General features: G+C 40.4%; 1 protein-coding gene across 2 annotated transcripts in view; it reads left to right on the top strand.

The window, feature by feature from the left end:
- LOC102418990 (cytosolic beta-glucosidase) overlaps window positions 1-20,195 on the top strand; it is a 116,263-nt gene extending 96,068 nt beyond the window's left edge. For both annotated transcript variants that reach the window (XM_023757747.1, XM_006093276.2), the window contains one exon: window positions 19,888-20,195. In XM_023757747.1, coding sequence (XP_023613515.1) covers window positions 19,888-20,090 — 203 coding nt within the window. In that variant the 3' untranslated portion in view covers window positions 20,091-20,195. The remainder of the gene's footprint in view (window positions 1-19,887) is intronic.
- Window positions 20,196-20,638: the final 443 nt, after the last annotated feature.

Genomic DNA, 20,638 nt, shown 5'->3' with positions numbered 1-20,638 from the left:
CTCACCCCTAGTCTCCAAGTCTGCTGGCAGAATGATGGTTCTAACATGCAAATTCAATCTTCCCATCCCCCTACTTAAACCTCCCTAGTGGTTTCTCATTGCTTTCAGCATAAAATTCCAATTTCTTAGCATGACAAGCAAGGTCTCACACGACGTGGCTTTTTACACACTTTTCTCGCACTTCCCCAGGGTCATTCTTGCCCTTTTACCTTTATGGATGCCTTGTGTCACACCAAATTAGATGTAGTTCCCAGAACATGTCCTTGTCTTTTTTTTTTCTTGTGCTTTCTGGCATTTTACTCCTCATTATCTCCTAGCTGCCCTTCAAGATTATTTTAGCATCCCCTCCTGTAAAGAAGCCTTTTCTGACATCCTCTTTCCCTAAAGCATTCACTGAGGTGGAGTCTTCCTCTATGGCCTATCACACTTGGTGTTTACCCTGATCATATTGTATCACAGCTACTCTTTTATATGTCTTACTTCCTTATATGATAGAGGAACCCTTAAGGATTAGAATCATATTCTCATTGAGTCTGTATTCCTAGTATCTTAAAAACATAAATGTTGATTGAATGAAAGAATAAATATTATTCTCAAAGAAAATAAGATAATATTGTCATTCTTAAAGTATCATCTCTAAGTTGCTAATCCATTCTACTCTACAAGAGGCCTACAAAGGGTCCATGCTTGAGGTATACTATCCAATGTGTGACCTTAGGCATGTGACATAGTCTCTCCATGTCTCATTTTTCTGATCTTATAAAATGGGAATAATAAGAGGTTTACTTACAGGGTTGTTGGAAATAGCAAAAGAAATATGCATATAAAACTCTTAAAACAGTGCTTGGTCTAGTAAACACTCAGTGAATGTGAATTTCTACTCTCTTATTAGCTCCAAAATGGGAGTAAATTCACCATTTCCTTTGTTAGGAATGTTGCTCTTGGAGGTGGTCAATAAAAGATTGAATGGGAGAGGGGTCTGTAAGTTTTCTTAACTTTAGGGAAGTAGCTCATAAAATAGTGGATTTATTAAAATCCAAGCCAATATTTATCAAGAAAAAAAATAGAATTTAAAAGAAACTTACAGAGTTCTGGCATAAGCCAAAGAAAATAAAAATCTGTCTTTGTCTGATGTTTTTCTCTGCCTGCAGTTCACAGTAAGATATAAGGTTTTCAACTCCCACATACATTCTCTACTCTATCTCCCTTTCTGTTGATGTCCCTTTGAAATAGTATTGTCTTCTTAATTCCCCAAATGAGAAAAGATTAAATGATGTATGAGAGACAGCGAGGTCAAATGAAAAGAGGCACTGGTTGGCCATGCTGCTGTCAGTCACATGCTCAGTGTCCGGCACTCGTCCAGATTCCGCTGACACTCATCTGCTGTGGCCACCTACACAGCTGTGATCGACAGTCTTTCAAAGAATAAATGCAGTGGAGAAAACAATGGCTATTCTTTACCTCCTAAACAGAGATGTGAACTCTCATAAAAGTGAATCAGGAAAAGGGCAGGATAGGGTCTTGGGAAGAGTATGGACTTTGGGACAGACAGCTCTGTTTCCATCCTTTCTCTGCTACCTGTTTCCTTGATCACTTTGAACACCTTTACGTTCTCTGAACTTCATTTTCTGTGTCCATACAATGGACATAACACCATCAATCTGTAAGGGCTGTTGTAAAGAACATAATTTTTAAGCTGTTCCTTTTTCTTTGTACCTGGGCAGTATCACGTGCCATCTTTTGGTAATAACTCTCCTATTCTCCTTGAGTCTGAAAAGACTTAAAAGATAATGCCCTGGCAACATACTTGTGAGCCATTGTGGAGAGCCTGAAAATAAACACAGTTTATAGATACTATTGATGTTTCTTCCTGTCTCTGTCCTTCCTTCTTCTATCCCTACTTTCCTCCTAGCTCCCTCTTTGCCTCCTCTCTTCTTTATTTCCTTTCTTCTTCCTCCCTCCCTCCCTTCAACCCTTTCTTCTTTTGATGCCCTCATGAACTTATCAAATAAAAACTCCTAGTCAAAGAAGCTCATCTTCTTTCATATTACTGATGGCATCATCAGTACCTGTAGGAAGCCACAGTTGCTTCTTTTACATGTCTGCAGGACTACCATATAATTTCATGGTCAAAACCTTTAATTCATCTACCATTATTGGTCCTGTATTTTTCATTTTGAAGGTTGAATATGATATAATCTTACCATGATACCAATCATTTGGGTAAAGGCTCTTTTGATGTGGGACCATGGGCTCAAGAGGAATAAGACAGGATCTTAGCAGGGGAAACTCAGCCACTCCATCACTCTGAATAATGAGTAAGCTAATCCATCTTTCATAAAATCAATTTCTAAAATCCTGAGATATACCTCTGTGTACTGTTTTGGGGTGGAGAATTAAAAGAGTTCTGAATTTTATGTAGACTATTAGTTTTGGAAGAACACTGAAGACATTCTAGTGCCAATAGACCTACAAGAGCCCCCATTCTATAACCATCATTGGGTCATGTGAACAACCTCAGACACACCTGTCTTGTTCATGCATAAGCTAATTAGATGTAGCGATAGAAATAGGACTCAGAGCCTCAAGCTGAATCACCCTGCTCGTGGCCTTGGGAGAGGCCTTTAAAACTGATACATGCACAAAGTTCTAACCCTGATATGGCTCATATCTTCTTTTACTTAACTAGCTAGTGAACTCTTACTTATGTTTCTTTCACGTTTTGATGCAAATTTCTGTTCCTCTGAAAAACTGTCCTTGAACTTCCCAGGAGAGCTAACTCACCCCCTGAGTGTCCTTTTGTATTCCTAAACAAGTGCTTTGGGGGTCTGTCTTATGAGTGAGACACTCAACTCCTGAGGGTAGAAACTGCATGCTATTCATCTCTGAACCACCATACCTAGTCTGGAGTCTGATGCATAATAGCTGCTCAGTGGATATTTGTTGAGTGAATAATGAACAAACTGTGTCTCTCAAATATTTGGACCAGATGTGGAATCACAGAGCTCACTTGTAAAGGGAAACTATTCATGCCCCCTCCTCCCCCTGCCATTGCTGATGGATAAAGCTCAGCGTAAGTTCATGTCAAATGCTCTCCTGTCTTTGCAGGGCTGCATGATTGAATTGGCTGCTTTCTTTTCAGGAAGACTGGAGGGTTCTATGTGCCATAATGTTGGAGTCCCCAAAGTTTAGGAGGACAGATATTTCATGGCCTTCACTCTGAAGTCTATAAGGAATTTTATTATCTGAATAAGTATTGATACAGCTTACAAAAGACTGCAAACCTATATAATTAAAAAGAATGAGACCAGTCATTGGTGGGCAGTGCATGGCTAAGTGTAAGGGAAGACAAATTCTTTAGGTGCCTGCAATTTTATAATTGCCCTGCTTGGGAAGCTTATTAAAGCCTTGCAGGTGCAATGTTTCATCACAGAGTAGTGAACCTTTGAAAGATATGCATAATAAACAGAGTTTGAAATATGTTTTTATTCCAGGCCATATGGTCCTGTCTGGAGCTTGCCTGGATCTTTGGGTCAGTTCACCGTTGAAAGATGGGCTTGCAAGGACCCACCTCTCAGAGCAGCTGTCAGAGCCAGATCAGAACAAATCTGCTTTTGCATGATTATTTATTTTCTGTGGCTCTCTGAAGCGAACCCAGCCCTGCTCAGTAGCTGAAATGTGCTGAGCAAAGTCTCTTCCCTGAACAGCTTGTGGCCACATCACCAAGCAGTGTCCTTCCTTGTCCTTAAACAGCAGACGAGTGAGACTTGTACAGTAGGCCAGGACAGGCAGTCTGGGGGAAGGGTACCCACCTGGGCTTGAACTTAGTGCCAACAATATGGAAAGGTACACAGTAGCATTTTAAAGAGGCATCATTGTTCTTTCTTCTCACCTCTCCATTACTCACTTTTTTTTCTATCTTTCAACTCTATGCAATTACAGTGGCTGCTGTATACAAGTGTTTTTGTGGTGTTATTGTGGTGAGGATAATGCTAATGCTTGCTCCTTCTCCCTTTGTCATTAACAAAAGGTGTCATTGACTCCTCTGAGAATGGCTTTTTAAGGAGCATTTAATATAATTTATTCAGCATTTATTGTATATGTATAGGAATATCAGTAACTGACAAGGGACATGATCTTGGAGTCAAGTGATCCTGGAAAGATATTCTGGCATACAAAATGAGCAGTGAGATGAACAGATTGGAAGAAGACATTTCTTTCACTTTATTGGGACAAGGTGAATTTGGGGAATTGAATTTTGTCAACTTGGCCAAGAAAATAATCTTGCTTTCTTGAGAACTACTTTTTCTCTTATTGATTCATCCAAGGTGCCTATTCTTATATTGCTAACAGTATGTTCAGTATTCTATATCTATTAGTAGTCATTCATTTATTTAAGCAATATACATTAAACACCTATCCTTCATCGGCCACTATGATAGGTTTTCTTGAATATAAGATCCATGTGCTTCTTGCCCCCATGGAACTTAGAGTCTGGAGTACAAGGCAGACACTGAACAAATAGTTAATTTCATGTCTTATTCATCTTACAAAAGGGAAGTTAAAGGTGTTGAGTGAATGCACATAGCAGGGAACCTATGTGGCGTCTTTGCTCTTCTACTTGACTACTTGACCTTGAGGCAAGGTCTACATTGAATTTCTCTCCCCATATGAGAATCACTCTGCCTAAAAACAATAACTTGTGTATAGTAGATACTTAATATTTTGTGGCTGTAAGGAGGAATGAAAGAAGGAGGTATTAGTATTAGTCCATTTATTTAGGATACAGTTTGACAAATTACCGTTCTAAAGCTTTACATCAGTTTTAGAGAAAAACTACACACTTTTCTTTGCTCTTAAATGGAGGTATGTCAATTATTATTCACTGATGGTGCCTATATCCCCACTGCTAGAGCCATAGAACCTAGAACCTCTTCACCTGTGTATGGAAATACGGGAGTCTGATATTTCTATCTGGGGCACCAGCCACTTTCTTTGAGGGCTAGACTTTGGTGACTGTAGTTATTACAGATAGGCTATAGAAAAACAGCCACGAGCCAAATAAATGGTCCTTTGGGATATATCCAGAATCAGAGGTGAAGTGTGGCAGTAGCAGCTGAGACCAGGGAGAAGCTGTTGGGAAATGTCAGACAGTAGGAGGCCAATGGAAAGTGAAAGGGAATCTCAGACCTGAATGGGTGGAAAGTTGGAGTAGGCAGGTTGGCACTGGAAGCAGAGGCTGGTTCCCCATGAGATAGGGACAGCCCAGCAGCGCAATAACATGGATTCAGATGCTGGGTGGGGCTTGGAATCAATGGCTATTGAAGTATTGGTTGTTCAGCTTGGATATACTAGGATTCGAATACCCAGATGGGAATCCAAAATAAAATTTCAAGAAGAGTAAGAAGCCCAGAGTGCCTGGAGAATGGTAAGTGTATGACAGGAAGGAAAAAATCTAGGAAAGCTAGGCAGACCCTGATCCCATAGGTTCTTGAAGCTCATATAAGAATTTAAAATTTTGCACTAAGTGAAATAGGAAACCATTGAGTGGGGGAGTTCAACAAGGGAAGGACATGAGCTAAATTGGTTTTTCAAAGATTATACTTTCTGGCTACATTGTGTGCAAGAGTTGTGGCAGGGAGCCCAGTAAGGAAGTTGTTGTACTAGCTTAGAGGACAGAGGAGTGGATCAAGGCAGAGCCCACTACAGTGGGCAGGAAAAGAGGATAAGGAAAAGAGAGAATCAAGCATGATTGACTTTTAGGTATCCTGAAGAACTGGATGAATGGGTGCCATTTATTGGGATTAGAAAAGCTAAAGTGGGGGCAGGTTTGAGGAGTGAGTTGAAAGTCGAGTTCTGTTTTATAGACAAATTTTATTATTTTAAAAATTTTAAATGTTAGATTTAACTTTAAAGTTTCAAAATGAAAATACATTTAAAAATATTTAAACAAAATCTACCATTGTAACATTTTCAAATGTACAATTCAGTGGCAGTAAGTACATTCCTCTTGTTGTGCAATCATCACCTCTATCCATGTCCAGAACTTTTGCATCTGACCCAAATGGAAACTCCATATCCATTCAACAATAACTCCCCTTGCCTCCTCCCCATCCCTGGTAACTATTATTCTACTTTCTTTTTCTGTGAATTTGGCATTCTAGTTACTTCAGATAAGTGGAACCATATAATACATGTTTTCTATGGTTGACTTATTTCACTTAGCATAATGTCTCCAAGGTTCACCTATGTTTTAAAAGTATAAAATTTTTATTCTTTTTAATAATGAAAAATAAATATTCCATTGTGGTTATATACCACATTTTGTTTTTCCATTCATCCAATGATGGACATTTGGGTGTTGCATCTTTTGGCTATTGTGAATAATGCTGCATTAAACATTAGTGTACAAATATATATGTGAAAGTTTAAATGTCATTTAGACCCCCAAAGAGAGAAGTCAAATAGTCATTTATAGACTAGTGGCCCAGTGTACGAATTCATGCACATTGAAAGGAAATTAATTAGAAGAAATATTTTAATATTGCTATTCGCCCTTTCTCTATAATAGAAGTGTCAACCAAATTCGTGATCGACAATGACAGATCGAAACACACACATGCAATTTGTGCCAGCAAGAGCTTTATATGTATGGTGCATGGGTGAGTCAACTTAGCCTATATATATATATATATATATATATATATATATAGTAAACTTGCTTAATTAGACCTGCTTTCTGATTTAGCTAAACTTTTTCCAGCCCAGTGAAGCACCCCAACTTCTCTTTCAAGTACTTGTCAGCAACACAGCAGTAAATATCAACATGAAGCAGATTATTATTGTAGATCATGCAGGGAGAACAAAGGATACAATATTTAACTACAGCAGTGTTTGACTATATTCTGCACAGTGAGAAAACCTGAAGTCATTTTAAAGGTCCACCATTTCTTACTTCTTTTCAGTCGGGTCAAGTTTCTAAGCTTTCTAAATCTCTATTTTCTGGCTAAAGAAAAGAAAATAGGATTACACCGAGTCTCCTATCTACCTACTCTAGGACTTCTGTGAGGATCAAATGAGATGAGGCATGGGAAAAAACTTCACAAACATTTGGTTAAAGTGTAAAATGTTGCCACCTGTCTATAAAGCAAGTTGTGTTCCTGGGCTGAAGAAACTGCAAGGAGGCTAGTTGCTAGGGAGGGGAAGCCAGGCATTGCTATGTGACATCATTACCCAGATGGACACTTAGCATATTAGCCTTTTATATATATATAGATGTTTGTAAGTTAGAGAAATGCCATAATTGGAGATATAAAATTTAGAATCATCACAGAGTATTTGACTAGAGGACCCATGACCAAAATTTGCCATAGCTGTCATCAACACCCCGCCTCCCCCAATGAAGATATATACACTAAAAAGAGAGTAAAGTAAAACTTTATTCTTAGTTGGGTCTTTGGCTGCCAATTGTCTTCAGAGGTCTAGTGAGCTAGTCTAAACCATGACTTTTTTTTTTGGCCTAGATTTGAGGCAGGCTAGAATTAGTCTAAAGCCCAGAGTTAAACAACACTGAATATGCCACAGTATCCCCTAAATTGATCTTAGGAGCTCTGAGCTTGTCTTTCTAATAGGTCGAAAGCCACATCACTAGACCAAGTCCTAGGAAATGGAATCAGAACAACAGATCACACCCCACCAAGCCTGCCTCTGTTCTGGGCCTAAGCAAGTCAAGAAACTTTGGACCTATTGACAAATAAGGAGAGACTTTTAAACAAAGTATGAGCGTTGGCAAAGTGTGCTCCAAGGGGGAGAGAATCGGTGCCATCTTACCACTGACTTCAGGAGTGCGTGAAAAAGAGCCCCCGCTTCACATGGAGGCTGTAACTTTATAATCTGATTCCCTTTAAAACTGCCACCCCAGAAAAACGTGGTGTGATTACTGTCCTCTAAATTTCTCCCTGGGAGAAGGTTTCTGGTTTTGATCCTGAATATTTCCTGGGGATACATAAGGGGATTGTAGAAGTCATGGAGAAGCCTTGAGGATTTTCCCTGCACTACAATACCCAGAGATTACTCTTAGGAGATTGATGTTATAGGTGCTGACCTTCCCTCCACCCACTTTGTGCTCTCCATAAGGTCTGGCTATGTACTTCTCACAGTGACTTTGACCCTTAGATGTCACCCTCAGTCCTAGATTTGCAATCTTTCTAGCTTTGCAATCTTACCATGTTATTCTGATATAAGGATTATGAACTTTGAAGTCATTTCTAAATTTCCCTCTTTTAGTGCGTGACTTTGATCAAATTCCATCCACAGAATGTATCACCTATGGTTGTATCAGGTCAAGGACATAGGATACTTCTGACGCTCCTCAATATCTCTTTTCAGCTTATCTTAATGATGGAATACCATACCTCGTGCACAAAAGTTTTGTTTTCTTATTCTATAAATTCTATTCAACACTATGATTTCAATGACCATATCTACATGACAATTCCAAATTTCACATTTCCACTACAGACTCTAGTTTGAAATCTTTATTTATTTATTCAACTATCTATTAAGCTCTTCATTTGGAGGTCAAAAATAGCACCTAAAAATCATCACAACCAAAGCTTAATTTATTATCTTCTCTGCCTTTTCTCCAAAACTTCTCTATGACCAGTTTTCTACCTCAGAGACTGACAATATTATCCATTAAATTGTGCTAAATTGCTACCTTATCCCATTCACCACTGATCTCCAGTGAAATGTTCAGTCCTGTTAATTTTATCTATCTGTTGAATCCATCTGATTCTCTCTGTCTTCACCTATGCCACCCCAGATGAACGCCCCCATCATTTCCCTTGTGATTTATTACAATCATTCCTAAAAGTTCCCTCAGATTCCATTCTTGCTACACTCAAATCTATTCTCCACAGAGGTCACAGTAATCTTTTAAAAATGCAAATTAGCCAAAGTGACTTGTGTAAACTTCTTCAATGACATTGCTGTTAAGATAAAGATCAAAATCTTAAAATTTTTAGAAGGACATACAGTCTCAGCCCTTGCTTTGTGGCTTTCTCCCGATAATTCCTTTTTTTCCCTTTTCCAGATTTTTAGAGATATAATTGACATATGACATTGTATAAGTTTACGGTGTACAACATGTCGATTTGATATGCTTACATATTGAGAAATGATTCCCACTATAGCATTAGCTAACACCCTCCATCCCTTGCATATTTACCTTTTATTTCTTGTTATGAGAACTTTTAAGATCTAGTCTCTTAGCAACTCTTGAGTCTATAATACAGAATTGTTAACTATAATCACCATCTGTGCATAGTTCCCCCAAACTTATTCATATTAAAACTGAAAGTTTGCACCCTTTGAGCAACATCTCATCATTCCCCCCACTGCCAGACCTTGGTAAACACCATTCTACTTTGTTTCCAAAAGTTTCTAATATTGTTTTTTTAAGATGCTTTTATTGATTTTTAGAGAGAGAAGAAGAGAGAGAGAGAGAGAGAGAGAGAGACATCAATGAGTGAGAAACATATATTGGCTGCCTCCTGCACACTGCCTACTGGGGATTGAGCCAGCAACCTGGGCATGTGCCCTGACTGGGAATCTAACCAGCAACCTCTTGGTGCATGGGATGATGTTCAACTGACTGAGCCACACTAGCCAGGGCATTTCTTATATTCTTTATTATCCACTGAACTGTGTTCTTTAAATTCCTTACATGTGCTGTGAACTTTCCATGTCTGATCTTTCATGCATGCTTTTCTTTTTCTTGGAATCCTCTTGTCCTTCTTCATCTAGTTAAAAAAAAAGCTGTCATATTTTTGTCTGTCTAGCACTTGTTGAATATACTTGCTACATTTGAAGAATATCAAAACTTATGAGTTTTGTCTAGGCAAAGTAAAGGATGGCATTCCCTAGGTTTCTTTGGAGTAAGAATATAGATACGTGAGCTAGTCTCTACCAATCAGACTTAATCCTTGTGAGAATTTAATTGGAAAGTGAACAGCTTGAGAAAGGCAGAACCCTTTGTGCTGGTGAGGATGGCAGCAGAGCATCCAGCTTTTGAGAACGACAGTGGTTGTAATGTCCAGTTTCTGGTGCAGAAATTGTCCAGATGGCAACAACTTGCACTGAAGGACCTAGTGATCAGTGGGTTATTGGCAGGTAAAGCAGTTTCTTCCACCCACCAGTTCTGTGGTGTGCTTTTGAGCATGGTTCCTGAAAGGTGTGTTTGAGCCTCATTCTTCAGCTTCATCAGCCAAGGTCAGCTTCTGTTACAACTAAGAAAGAACTCTGGCTGATTGCAGTAGAGAATTCCAGCTAATTTTTGAGCCCTCAGCTCTAGTTAATCCAGGAAACTGTTCCATTCACCCCATTCTCCCACCCTTGCTGACTAAGAGCATCTTCCACTGGAACATGTTGTCAAGACTCAGTAGTGGCATGACTTGGCCTGCAGACTCGGTTGTTACCCAACCTCTCTGTGAATCAATTCCCTTTTCTGTAACATGGGGACAATGATACAATCTGTCTAACTCATGGGCTAACTATCAAGATCAAATGAATGAATGCATGCATACAGGAAGCCCTTGAAGTGGTACCTGAATGTTCAATAAGTATTAGTGAATATGTTCTTTCTCACAGTTCTCTTTTTTCTTTCATAATAACTTGCACATGTCATTAAAGGCTCACAGATGGTAATTGGATTAAGATATGCATTGGTTATTAAGTTCTACAAGAACAGGGGTTGTGTAGTTTTCCCACTATTATATTCCCAATAAATATGTATTTGATAAATATAGGGTGGCTGTTACCTAGGGTCCCAGACATCTTGAACGATGTCGTCCCCACTTCTGACCACTCTGGGGCACAGGAGCTTCGGCAGCACTAGTGTTCCTGGCAGCTTCACCCTCAATTCCTTTTCTTTAATGATTTATTTCTCATGACCCACAGCTGACCCATTCCCACAGAGCACAACCCTGCCCCAGATGCTATACTTTCCCTCGATGCCCTGATTTCTCTGGTTCTCAGCACTGAACATTTTATGCTGACTCTGCATCCTCTGAAAGCTGTTGGAAGCCAGATGGGAGGAAGAGATAAAATAGGTCTCATCCATTGCCCTTCCAGACTTTGAGAGAAATAACAACGGTAACACAAGTGGTATATATGGAGTGCTCACCTAGTTCATAATGAGCTTTATATATATTAATTTATTTAATACCCAGAACAATCCGAGGAAGAAGATACTAAGACCTGCATTTTATAGAAGGGGAAAGTAAGTCCCAGAGGAAAAGGAAAGAAGGAAGGAAGGGAGGGATGAAGGAAAGAAGGAAGGAATATTTGGAGGGAGGGATGAAGAGGGGAAGGGGAGAGGAAGAGAAAGGATGAAAGCCTTCCTGGTGGAAGAGAGCTTCACTTGCTGAGAACTTTGATTTCCATAACAACTTCTCTCCTACAACAGAAGTAATTGTAAAAGTAAGAATGATGGAGTAATTATGATACGGCACTGAATGTGTAGCTATCCTCAGATCAGCTTTATAATTCAGATAGTTTTATGTGATCCCTTTCAACTGCTTGCTATTTGCAGCTTCTTTCCCCCAAAGTCTAATGTAAGTAAAAGGAGCAATACAGATAATTAAGAAATCTGTACGGCTTGTTTCTGGTTAATTGGCATTTTCCTATAAAATATTTAATTTTAGCCTTTGGTTTTCAAAGACACTCTTTTCAGAAAGTCATAGTTTTTGCTACTTGTAGTTCCCATGTGCCAGTGGGGATGATTTGGGCATTTTCACAGATGCTGTCCAGCCACTAGCATTCACCTGGAGTTGGGGGGAGAGCTTATTCTGCATTTTCTATGTTTAGATCTTCCTGATGTTGTTTTACTTAATTTTCCTCCAAAGAAAGGGGGGGGGTTCTTTTTTCCTCCCAACAAACAAACAAACAAACAAACAAACAAACAAAAAAGAATTCTCTTGCAGGAACTGTTATTCAGTTAAAGCTGCCCTCCAATTGTAGTGTAGTGCTCTTGTGCATTATAACCAAACTCAGGGAAACCTATTTAAAGTTACTATGCAGGGCAATTGCCAGGAAATCTGCTTCAAACTGTGTCCTGGGAAGACTTTCTCCAGCTTTGACAGGCCTTGAGAGAGATTCTCATAAGCCATCAGCAAAATCAGGTGGCTGCTTTGGGACTCGAAGTCTAGTTGGCAACCGCTGGTACATTTGTTTCCTAGGGCTGCCTTAACACATGACTACCAACGTGGTGGTTTAGCACCACATAAGTGTATGAAACATATTCTCTCACAGTTCTGGGAGCCAGAAGTCTGAAATTCAAGCATCTGTAGGATCGGCTTCTTTTGGACATGGAGGGGGAATGTGTTCCTTGTCTCTCTCCTAGCTTCTGGGGGCTGCCTTGGTGTCCCTCAGCTTATAGACTTATCACTCCAGTCTCTGCCTCTGCCTCTGCATTGCCTTTTCCCCTGTGTTCCTTCCTTCTCTTCTTGTATAAGGATACTTGTCACTGGATTGAGGACTCACCATTAACAAGGGTAATCTCACCTTGAAATCCTCACCTTAATTACATTTGCAAAGGCCCTTTTTCCAAATAAGGTTACATTTACAGGCTTCAAGTGACAAATCTTTTGTGTGGTCAGTCAACCAACCCATGACATATGATGACTTGAGCGGATTTCTCATAATCTACTGGACTAGGGCTAGGCTTTGACTAAACAGTGGGATGAAAGGCATTTTGACAACACCCCCCCACACCCCCAAGTCTGAGTATTCACCATCTCCACCTTAGGCTCTCAGTAGCCATCCATTTCTGAAAGGTGGTGTGTCTCTTTGCCCAGAGATCCCCTGGCTATGACTCTTAGGGAGAGGAGCTAAAGGATATTCTCCCACATTTATAAGCCTGAATATTTATGCCACTGGGGTTGCAAATGGTGTTCAAAAAATTGTAGTGGGCTGTTAGAGCTTATTCTAGACTTAAGAGTCTCAAACTTGATTAAGTATAAAAATCACTCAGGGAGTTTATTAAGGATAAACAGAAGTTCTCAGGTCATAATCTATACTATTAGTTTGGTAGGGCTGCCATAGCAAAGTGCCAGAGAATAGGTGCTTAAACAACATAAATTTATTTTCTTACATTTCTGGAGGCTGGAAGTCCAAGGTCAAGGTATCAGCAGTTTGACTTCTTCTGAGGTCTCCTCTTTTGGCTTTGGGATAATCACCTTCTGGCTGTGTCCTCACTATCTTCCCTCTGTGCACATCACACCTGGTATCTCTCTCCTGTTATAAGGACACTAGTCATATTGGATTGGGGCTCACCCTCATTTTAGCTTAATCCACTCTTTAAAGACTTTCTGTTCAAATAAGGTCATATGCTGAGGTACTGAAAGTTAGTGCTTCAATATATGAATTTAGCCCATAACACAACCCAAGAGATTCTCATTTACAAGGTTGGGCCAGTGAACTTTTTAAGCTATGTCCCAGGTAATTGCAAGTGGTTCAAGTGGTCAGAGTCTACACTTTGAGATGTTTTGACATTTGCATTGACTCTGTCTTTAAACTATCCTGATTTTTCCACATCACATATTTAGCAATAAATTAATGCAAATAGAAGATACTCCATGACCCTTTGCAGTCACTCCCCAAGACCTCTCCTAACTCCTGTGTCTTTGTCTCAGAAGTTTCCTTTCTATTTTATCGACTTTTAATCTGAGGTTGTTTTGATCCTGTCTTTTGGACTTATTATGACATTGACTTAGTTACATACTACTTAAGGATCTTGCCCAGCCGGTTGGGTAAGATCTTGCGTTGACCTATGAACCAGGAAGTCACAGTTTGATTCCTGATCAGGGCACATGCCCAGATTGCCAGCAGCCCAGTCCCCAGTAGCGACAGGAAGCAGCAAATCAATGATTCTCTCTCATCATTGATATTTCTACCTTTCTGTCCCTCTCCCTTCCTCTCTGAAATCAATAATATATATGTTATCTTGATTTACTCCCATTCTACTCATTTTTCCCCATCTGAGATAGGATTTTCTGCTCAAGAGCTAATCCCCAGGATGTACCAGCTCAGCTAACATCATGCAGGTCTGAGAACTTGTACTCCTAAAACTCAGTGCTTTAGGGCATCTCAGGATCACTCTTCAGAACTCAGTGAGGTGGGAAGTCAGGGTATGACTTGGATATGTCACTCTGGAGGAAAAAAAAAGAATCTGTCAACTGACATAAAGAGCCTTGCTTTCAGGTATATATAGTCTGTTTATATCTGTCCCTTCACCCTTAAACTCACCTTTCTCAGACTGAATCTTGTCTTTGTGACTCCTTTTCCCTTTCTACACAGTCTAATATTTTTATGTAAAACCAGTTTCTACTTTATCAAAATGTTTGGGTTGGGGGAGAAAATGCATCAGAGTGTGTTTTTCCTTTGGATTCTGCATTCTCCTAAGGGGTTGCCAGAGAGGAAAGCAGCAGAAGCCCACCATGGGCAAATTATTGTGCTGGGTCCATGCTCTCACACTCAATCCTTACAGCATGAGAAATGACAGTTCTTTCACCTGTATAACTACTGCAGCCCCTGCGATTCAAAACCAAGCATGTAGATCCCAAATCTGCCACATCACTTTGTTTTTTGGCTAATCTTCATCCAAGGATATTTTTTCCATTGATTAATAGAGAAAGTGGAAAAGAGAGAGGGAGGTAGGGAGGGAGAGAGAGAGAGAAAAAGAGAAACATTGATGCAAGAGAGACACATCCATTGGTTGCCTTCTGCACGTGCCCTGGAACAAGGGCAGGGATGGAACTGGCAACTGAGGTACATACCCTTGACCAGGAATTGAACCCACGACCCCTTGGTCATGGGGCCAATGCTCTAACTACTGAACCAAACCAGCCAGGAGCCAGGGCTGCCACATCACTTTTTTATGGTTCTTGAACCTTAAAGATGTTTCAAGTTGGTCTCTATGATTTAAACATAATGAATATGGTTTGGTTATTTGATAGTCTGTCTAACAATCCTAATAACTGAGATCTTTGTGGGTTTGTTTCTGTTGTCTGTTAATTCTGGTAATTTTTTAATGCCATCATGTTTCCATGTCTGTCTGGCTATATTTAATAATGTGTGATAATTACACTTAAAATATTTATAACAATAGGAGGTTTAGAATTTAGGTATATCCCTTCAGAAAAATTTTAAATCTATATCTTCCAGGCACTTGGGGTACTCCAGTCTGGAATCACCTCAACTCAACATCCAAACTTGATGGTCTCTGAATCACCAGCTGACTCGAGTCTTTCCAATGACCAGATTGCTTCTGGCTCACCCTTCTCCTGATAGTTTAGTCCTTGGGGATATGAGTTTTCTGGGTGTGAGGTCTCATACTACATTTTTGACATGGTGTGGCTCTGTGCTTTGACAACTATGCTCACCCTAGAAAACAGTAAAGGTTCTGATTTCCTAAGACTGGAAAATTCCATCAGGCAAAAATAGCTGCCAGGTCTACCAATCTCAATGTCCACTTTCTGCTTCGGCTTGGTAATTCCCTACTAAACTGGCAGCTTTCCTTTGTTTTGAAGATTTGTCTTTAATTTTTTCTAGTCCATGTTTACTTGTTTTCATTGGAAGAGTTTGCTCAAATAATGCAGCCTGAAAACATAGACGCTGTATTTTTCTTCTCGCTCCTTCTGGGGTTTTATCTCGCTCATTTTTCTCCCGGGAGGTCTGCTGCCTTTCACATGGTCCTGAACCTCTCCACTGGTTCTCGTCACGGCAGCTTGGGTCTGTGGATTAGCAGTTTGTTTGATAGCTTCATAGTTATGCCACACTCGTGGATATCTTCTGTAAGTCCCAGGCAATCTGGAAAACAAGGCTATCTCTGTTTGTAACCAGGGGGATATAAATCCCTTGAGACCAAATGCCCAATATTTAGCCTTTTGTAATGTGACAAACACAGACATGATCACAGCACTTTATAAACCAGTAAGCTGAGAAGATTCTGCCCAGTATCATGAAACAATGAGCTTCTAAAACACGTTTTGTGTGTGTGTGTGTGTGTGTGTGTGTGTGTGTGTTTGAGAGAGAGAGAGAGAGAGAGAGAGAGAGAGAGAGAGTAGTAAAGAATGTGGTTTTGCCCAGAGAGCAAATTAGCTTTTTCCCTTAGCTTCTGGGAAGAAATCTTTGTCATACCTGACAGAAAGTCCTTGTTAGGGTGGGAGCTGGTCACCCCAGAAAGACCCATCATGTGATTACGGGTGGGGACTTTGAGTCACACAGTGCCCCTGGACTTAATCTGAGTTCATCTACATTGGCCATCAGTCAATCAAGCATGACAATGCAATGAAGCCCAAATAAACGGTCTGGACACTGAAGCTCAGGTGTGCTTCCCTGGTTAGCACCACCCTGTGTACATTGTCACAGGCCCACAGCAGGAGGGTAACCGGTCCTCTCTCCCAGGCGGGGAGACAAGGGACATTCATGTTTGGAACCCCTCAGACACTGCCCTGTGTGCCTCTTCCTTTGGTTGATATTAACCTGTATCCTCTCTGTAATAAACTATAACTGTGAGAAAAATAAGTTTCAGTGGGTCCTTGTAGCAAATTATTGAAACTGAGAGTGGTTTGGGGAAACCTTTGAACTTGCATTTGATGCCCTTAACCTTTTCAATTTGGCAGACTATATATATATATATATATATATATATATATATATATATATATCCAGTGTATTTCAGGCCTGATGCATGAAATTCATGCAAGAGTAGACCTTCCTTCCCCCAGCTGTCAGCACCGGCTTCCCTCTGGCACCTGGGATCTGGGCTTCCTTCGCAGCCCTGGCTTCATCTGGAAGGTCATTCAGAAGGACTTCTGGTCTAATTAGCATATTATGCTTTTATTATTATCTGGTCTAATTAGCATATTTTGCTTTTATTATTATAGATATATATGTGTGTGTGTGTGTGTGTGTGTGTGTGTGTGTGTGTGTGATGCAATACTGGAATGAGGTTCTTATAATAAGGACAGCCTGACTCAGGCTATAACATATGAGCAAGATTAGATACTTTTCTCTTTGTGTCTTAATAGTCAACCTGCTGTGAGACCCTTTCCACTGGCCTTTTAGTCCCAAACCAACTCTGACTCCGTGGGGAGTGTCACTTTCATCCCAGTGCGCTGTGCACCCACCTACAGTTCCTGTAAGTCCCTGTTTACTTTGCCTCCAACTCTGGTTAAAGAAAGAAAGGGAACCCACAGAAGTGTTTTTCCCCGCTAAGATGTGGACCCTCATAAATCATAGTGACAAGAAAGGCGATGACGGTCTCGTTCTGTTCTTGAGATTGGACCAGGAGAGGCGCGCAGGGTCCAGCACGCTTTTGTAATTTGTCCCAGTGGTGGCGCAGCGCAAAGGAATCCCACAGCAGGCCAGCTCCTCGGCCCTAACTGAGTAATTCTCTACTTGAATGTTCCTGCAGTGAAAACGCAGAGACATCCACCAGTGTCACTCGGCCCGTTTAGTACCTGCTGCGGAACTCCTGGCAGTTAACAATGAAATTGTCCAGATTTCCTTTTTGTTCCCTTCCAAGCAGGCAGGGCACCATTTTTTAGACCTCGGTTTAGCACATGAATCAATCCTTTTGTATTTGATCAGTGGGACTGCGCATGTTTTCAGAAACTGTCTGGCTTTGTACCTAGCAGGCGTGCTTGTTGGGCAGTAGTTCTGCAAATGAGAGAAAGAAATATGCAGATCCTCACATGTCGGCAGATGGGATTACAAGGTAGTGAAAAGAGGTGGTTGTTTTCTGGCCTGATATTTGCCTTTGGTTGTTTGAATTCTTAGGGATATATCATCCAGAACTTGTCAGGGTTTTTTTGTTTTGTTTTTTTAATTATTTTTAAAAAGGGGTATTTTGCAGTTTGTGGTGACGGAGAGGGGAGGAGACTCACATGGCAACATGGACAAGGAGGAGAAGAGGGAATATCGAGTAAATGCATATTCCTGCAAAGCTGGATGTGCTTGCATGTTATATATTTCTTCTTCCAACAATACTTCATAAGAGCCAGTCCAGCTTGGCTTCATTTCTGCCCCAAGGCCATTCATAAGTAAAGCACTTTTTATGCCTCCACGCACAAAGGTACAGAGGGGTTATGCATCAATGAACCTGACAGGAACCTTTTGTCTCTGGAATATCCACAGTAAAACAATAAAATTATGAGAAGATTTGGAAACCATCACAGATGTAGTTGTATATGGATGTAATGCTTACAAGAGACCTGGAAAATACAGATTTACACCAAAGGAAAAATTTAAGGGTGGGTCTTGCTTTTCTGAAGCTAGAGGAGTCTCTTTGGTTGAAAGCAGTCCCCAGTGCAATGAAAATTTGACTTGTTACATGAATGTCCATTTTCACCCAACTTATTATAGGATATGTCTATCTTATAAAGTAAACTTCCCTTTTAAGTTTAGTTTCTGAATTGAGAAGTGGATAAGAGTGCACCCTATAGATATGGTTCATTATTTTCATTTACAAAAATGCTCAAAGGAAAGATCTACACAACTTCCAAGTTTGCCAAACTTAAAATACTAATAAAAATGAGCTCAGTTCTGTGACTAAAGTGATGGACCCAGTGTAAAACTGCTTAGAGAATTCTCTACATGTTGGCATCTTACTATGGAATCCATAGGTGGGCTTTGGGGCATCCACGAATCAAATTACATAGAATGCTGTGTTTGTGCACATGTATATTGGCGGGGGGTTCATTGCTTTGGCTCTTAGAGGGCTTAAGCACCACTCTGAGTTTAGATGTGGGACAAAGGAGATGGCATAGCATTTTTGTGCCTACTCAGTCTAGGCAACAGGCACAGGCACAGCCAGCGTTGTGTGCTGACCTCTTTCATTTTTGGAGGTTCTATTTCTAGAATTATAAGACATCTCTCCATTTGATCACAAGGTAAGTGATGGCTTCCTTACTCATGTTGTTATGGCCTCTTTCCTTTAATTGTTGGCTTTCTGGATTATCTGGAAGCTGTACTTAGATGCTGGGCAGGGCCTTTACTGAATGTCATTCTAGGCACCAGGAAGAAACTCAGTTGTGTGTGTGTTTCTTTGTGTCTAAAAAGTAGTAAACATTGAAGAGATGTGTATTGAGTAAAGGAATTCTATATAATAAAAGGGTAATATGCAAATTGACCCCAACAGCACAACGACCAGAAATGACCGGTCACTATGACACACACTGACCACCAGGGGGCAGATGCTCAATGCAGATGCTGCCCCCCGTGGTCAGTGTGCTTCCACAGGGGGAGTGCCACTCAGGCAGAAGCCAGCTCATGGCTGGCCAGCACAGTGGCGGTGGCGGAAGCCTCTCCCTCCACCATGGAAGCACTAAGGATATCTGACTAACGGCCCAAGGGGTGGGCCTAAACTGTTAGTCGGACATCCGCCAATGGCTCCAGGGTTGCCAGAGGGATGTCTGACTGCCAGCTTAGGCTCAGTCCCCTGGGAGCAGGCCTAAGCCGTCAGTTGGACATCCCCCGAGAGGTCCCAGACTGTGAGAGAGCGCAGGCTGGGCTGAGGTGACCCCCCCCCCGCCCGAGTGCATGAATTTTCATGTACCGAGCCTCTAGTGAATAAATAAAACAAGTATCTAAATGAATAAATAATCCACTAATAATAACAATATGTAACTTCACTTCTTCAATGAAGTCCCTGCTCCGTTAAACCAGTAAATCAGAAAAGGGGATTGAGAGGCTGTTTCTATTCCCTTTTTGACCTCCTGCACAAGGAAGATGCCCACACTGGTCCTCAGTGATTTTTGTCTGCATTCTCATCAAACCTTCCTAGAAATGGTAATAGTTCCCTCCTTTTCTTTTGAATTTCAGCTATCCAGCTTGATAAAGTCAACCTTCAATTGTATTGCGCTTGGTCTCTTCTGGACAACTTTGAGTGGAACCAGGGTTACAGCATGCGGTTTGGTTTCTTCCACGTTGATTTTGAAGACCCAGCTAGACCCAGAGTCCCTTACACGTCAGCCAAGGAGTATGCCAAGGTCATTAGAAACAATGGCTTAGAGGGACATCTATAGAAGAGATGGCTGGATGGTATCACCCGGAGAAGAGGCCTCGGTGATTGCAAAGGAATCTGCTTTGAGGATCCCTCAGACAATCTCATATTGCCTTTGTAATCCACAGGTCCTCTTTCCTCTCTGTGCATTTGGATCAATGGGGCTTTTAGAAAAAGAGAATAGAAAACACTGAAATTTTTATATTAAGAAATCAGAAAGACTTAGAAACTTCTATGTAAATTCTTTAAATTTTTATAGAAAAAATAATGCAATATTTATTACTGATTTGCAACTCTAATAGCTGACCACTTATAAAAATACTTGTTCTATTTTTTTGGTTACATAATCTATGGTTTTCTATTAGGTCTATATTGTTCCTACTGTTTAATCTAGTGTAAGAAAATCAAAATTAAAAGGTAGTCACATCATATAGTTATGTATTCTACTCACCAAAGGGATTAATTGATAACCTATTTAATAAAATGGATGTGTTGATATATTTGGCATATATTTTATCTATATAAGAACAAGTACATCTTTCTCTTGCCTGATGAACTTTTGAAAAATAA

The sequence above is a fragment of the Myotis lucifugus genome, unplaced genomic scaffold (genome assembly GCF_000147115.1).
Source record: "Myotis lucifugus unplaced genomic scaffold, Myoluc2.0 scaffold_112, whole genome shotgun sequence".
In the NCBI taxonomy this organism is placed as follows: domain Eukaryota; kingdom Metazoa; phylum Chordata; class Mammalia; order Chiroptera; family Vespertilionidae; genus Myotis; species Myotis lucifugus.
The sequence above is the reverse complement of the archived record's forward strand: the minus strand, read 5'-3'. Positions and strand labels throughout refer to the sequence as shown.